We start from the raw sequence: 4577 nt of genomic DNA, 5'->3' as shown, positions 1-4577 counted from the left end.
CTTTTGCCGCTGAGCTAAATCCCCAGCCCCATGGGATGGATTTTTTAAAAAGGCATCATCAGGTGGAGTAGGTAAAAGTGAACTTTGGACAGTTTGCTTCTGAACATGCGCAAAAACTTCCCTTAAAGTTGAAGCCACTTTTGAACCACTCATCCCCAAATGAACTTTTTTTTTTTGTACTTGGGATTGATAGATTCCCTGGCCTTTTCTTTTTTATTTATCAGTGATGTCTTACTAAGTTGCCAAGTGGCCCAAGATGAGCTCGAACTTGTAATCTTCCTACCTCATTTTATCAGAGGGCTGGGATTTTGCATTCTCATCATTCTCAGCTTGTCTAAGGCTTTTTCTGTGGAGCTTAATTCGTCCTCAAGTCTGTACTGGTCACAATCCTGAGTGGGCATGCCCAGCCCTCCATGCCCTCCTGGCACTTAATACTATATTTACAAGGCCACTTTCAAATCATGTGCAACAACTCTCTTAATCTTACTTTCTCAAGCCTTTGGTTTGTTGTTTAAGTCTAGTGGAATGTACAGCTTATTTGGGGCGACTAGATCGTTCTCGACTGCACCAAGAGCTCCTTCAAAACCACTCCTTTAAAACCGTTCTACTGTGGTATTGGAGACTGAACCCAGAACTGTCGTACTAAGCTATATCCCCAGTGTCTTACCCCTTCAACACACACACAGGGTCTCCTTATATTTATGTATTTATTTCTTTGAGGGTCTTCTTAAACTGCCCTGGCTACGCTCAAATTTTACATCCTCCTGCTCAGCCTCCCAGAATACTGGAATAACAGGGCCACCACATCCCCTTTAAAACTATGCTTTATTGGAACATCTATACATGCGACTGTGGTGAGGAGGAGGAGGGGCACACGCTCTGGCCAGGCAGGAGGGAGGGGGCGACCCTGGTACACAATATCTGGTCGCGCGGTTCCCCGGAGCCCAGCCCCCCACCCCACCCCGCAGCAGCGCCGGAAGTACGAGGCGACCGGGCTTAAGTCCGTTTCCGGTCTCCGGCGGTGTCAACCGCTCCCCTCTCGCGCGGCCCGCCCCCAGCTGTCCCGGCTGTGCTAGTGTAGCGGCCGCGCGGGCAGAGTTCTAGTGGCCCGGGTGGCAGCGCGGATCCAGGTGAGGCTCCCCGGCACTGGGACGGCGACTGTGCACGAGGCTGCCAGCTTCTGAGTCCTCGGGTGCGCACGACTCGCAGGTCTCGGGCCGGAGCACACACGGGTGTTGCGACTTGCGTGAGCCTGGAGGCCGCCGTAGTGGCCGATCCTGGCCTTCTGCCCGCCGCCGTCCTCCCCCGCCGAGTGGGGCCTCCCGCCGCCACTGGGGTCCAGGGTCCAGTCAGCGAGGCGAGGGGCCGCCCCCGCTCCCCGCCACCCCGACGGGAGCCCTAGGAGCGATGCCGCTGACCTTCCAGGACGTGGCCGTGTACTTCTCCCGGGCGGAGCGGAGGCAGCTGGGCCCCAGGCAGCGTGCATTGTACCGGGATGTGATGCTGGAGAACTACGGAAACGTGGCCTCGCTGGGTGAGGGCCTCGCGGCGCCAGGCTAGCAGCGGGGACTCCTAGGGGCTTCGGGGTTGCCAGGCCCTTTGGATCCCAAGAAGAGGGGTCCTACCCTCGCCCGAACAATTTGATTTGTGTCAAAGGAGCGTCCCGTAGGAGATGCACCGTGGTGCCCAGGGATAGGGACGTCGCTGCCTGTCGCGCGTGGCCCTGCCATACCCCCTTCCCCGCAGAGGAGAGGAGTGCATTCTCCCTCAGCATCCCTTCTCCGCCCCCCAGGCACCCTGACCTGCGTGGGGCGCTCGAACAGGGCCCCTCCCTCCTCACCAGGCCGTAAAGGCGAGCAAGCAGTGTCCCGCCCCAGGCCACATCTGCTCACTCAGGTTCTTCACCCTCGACAGGATTCCCTATCCCGAAACCAGAGCTGATCTCCCAGCTGGAGCAAGGAGAGGAGCTGTGGGTCCTCGATCTTCTAGGAGCTGAAGAACCAGAAGTCTTGAGAACCTGCAGGACAGGTGAGAGTGGAGCCTCAGTCTACCCTCAGAGGCTACAGAAAGATGTGAGTCTCACTGTATATACACCTGAGTAGACCAGAGACACTTGCCTTAAAGGATCTTCCCTTGCTGGTCTGTATGCTTTAAAATATACACAGGTTTTCTGGTCATATCTTGTTTTGTTCTAGCGATTACCTATATAGCACTATTTCCTCCTTTATATAATACCCTATTGATTCACCTCCTTTTAACAGTAGCTATTGTTTTTGTACCATATCCACCACCACCCCCATCTTCCATCCTCCTTTTTGGTCAACAATAATCTCTCTCTCTCTGTCTCCCTTTTCCTCTCTCAGTCTTTCTCAGTCTCTCTCTGTCTCTCTTTGTCTCTCTCCTCACGTTTCCTCTACCCCCTTTTTTCCTGTTTGGTCTTGCTGTGTTCCCCAGGATGGTCTCAAACTCCTGGGCTCAGATGATCCTGCTGCTTCAGGCTCTTGAGCAGTTGGGACTACACATGGGCTCCACTACACCCAGATCAGTAGTAGTCTTTGGGGTGGAGGTGGTTAGGGATTGGACCTGGGACCTTTGTTATTGGTGTTTGTTTTTGTTTGTTTGTTAAGACAGGGTCTTGCTAAGTAGTTAAATTGCCCAGTCCTTGATTCAACAGCTCTACATACTGACTCCTACCTACTGAGGCTTGTTCTATTTTCTGTCCTTTTCTCCCGTTCCCCTCCTTTTCTGGTATGTATTTGTTGTGGATTGTATTGTCTGTATCCTGTCAGAGGATATAGTAATACTTCATCAGTCATTTTCCCTTCTTTGCTATTGCATTTTATCTGCAATTGAGTACTTCACTTGTTTACTCTTTATTAGTTGTTAGTACTTTCCCTAGAAATTTCTGTTGGCTTCTAATAGCTTGCTCAGAAGGGCTCTTGTTAATATTATACCCCAAATGTGTGCACACTCAAAATTGGCTGTATGAAGCCTTGCATCTCTAAAGATGGGAGATCATTGAATTATGATGTTTTCTCTTATAGACATTTATAGTTACAAGACTTTTTCAAAGCATACCCTCATGTACATTTCCCTTTTTTTTTTTTTTCAGTACTGGGTATTGAACCCAGGGCCTTCACTTGAGCTACATCTCTGTTCGTTTTTATTTTTTGTTTTTGTTGCCTAGGTTAGGCTTGAACTTTCAGTTGTTCTGAGTGCTGGGATTATAGGGATGTACTATCATTCCTGGTGCATTTCACAAACTTTTAATTCAGCATATTTTCATTATTATAAAATGTTGTTATGGTTTGTGTCTAGATGCCCCCCGCCCCCCGCAAAGCCTCATGCAGTTATGGGGGGGGTGAGATTTTCAGAGGTAGCTAAATCTAGAGTTTGTGATTGATTCATGGTCCAGTGCTAGGATTAAGGGTATGTGTGTTACATCTGCAGTAGGGCAGGTAGCCTGCGTACGATATAAGGGACAGAAAGAGGCTTGTTCCTTCTCCCCTTTCTTGTTGCTTTTGCTGTCTCCACTGCCATGAATGGTTTGCCCCCTGCCATCTGCCACCCTACCTTGGAGCCAGCCAATTAATTAAGGGCAGAAACCTCTACAAACTGTGAGCTAAATAAACCTTCTCTCCTTTAATTTTGGGTGTTGGGTATTTTGTCTCAGTATCATGGCAGTTCTGGGCAGAAGATGTGAAAAGCAACAAGACAGGAGAAGGGAGGGGACAAGCTTTTTTTCTGTCCCTTATAGTGTATGCAGGGTACTTACCCTAGGGTTGGTGTAGCACTCACTTTCTTAATCCCAATCCCAGCATTGAACTACAAATCTATCACAAATTCTAGATTCAGCTACCAAGCCCCATCTGAAAGTGCGAGGCTTCGAGGCTAGACACAAACCATAATAAGAATCATTATCAGAAATTAAAAGAGTCAAAATAAATTAAAAGGATCTCTCTTTATCTCTGATAATACATTTTATTTTGTTTTATATTTTATCTGATACCAACATAGCCACTCTAACCTTTTTAGCCTTCTTTTTTGGGGGGCGGGGAGAGCAGCATTAGGGATTGAATACATGACCTTGACGCTGAGTTTGCTAAGACTGGGGCTTGCTAAAGTCAGAAGTTGCTCAAGTTGGGGTCAAATTTGTGATCTTCCTGCCTTAGCCTACCAGACTGCCAGGATTATAGGCATGCACCACCACAACTGGCTCAGCCTTCTGTTTCTGTTAGCATGATATATCTTTTTTATTCATTTAATCTCAACCAGTCTTTACACTTGAGGTGACTATCTTCCAGATAGCGTACAAATAGGTTTTGCTATCTATCCCTTCTAACAGCCTTTGTCTTTTAATTATAGCAGTTAGTCTATTAAATGTAATTTTTGATATGGTTGAGAAAAGTACTTGTGAATTTTTCTTTATATTTATTTCCGCTGTTTTTTTAAATCTTTTTTTTTCTCCTGTCTTTCATGTACTAATTCACAAGAAATTTTATAACCATCCCTCCAATCCTCTATGTAAGTTATATTAATACATTTATATACATCTTTAAACTATATAAGACAATATT

At 47.5% G+C, this 4577-nt stretch overlaps 1 protein-coding gene across 1 annotated transcript in view; it reads left to right on the top strand.

The window, feature by feature from the left end:
• Positions 1-812: 812 nt before the first annotated feature.
• Positions 813-4577, top strand: part of Znf251 (zinc finger protein 251) — a 31701-nt gene continuing 27936 nt past the window's right edge. The window contains exons 1-2 of the mRNA XM_005415270.2: positions 813-1534; positions 1915-2028. Of these exons, the coding sequence (XP_005415327.2) occupies positions 1408-1534; positions 1915-2028 (241 nt within the window). The 5' untranslated portion in view covers positions 813-1407. The remainder of the gene's footprint in view (positions 1535-1914; positions 2029-4577) is intronic.

This window comes from Chinchilla lanigera, unplaced genomic scaffold (assembly GCF_000276665.1).
Source record: "Chinchilla lanigera isolate Chin_1 unplaced genomic scaffold, ChiLan1.0 scaffold00053, whole genome shotgun sequence".
In the NCBI taxonomy this organism is placed as follows: domain Eukaryota; kingdom Metazoa; phylum Chordata; class Mammalia; order Rodentia; family Chinchillidae; genus Chinchilla; species Chinchilla lanigera.
Note: the sequence above shows the minus strand (reverse complement) of the source record. Positions and strands in the feature narration are given on the sequence as shown.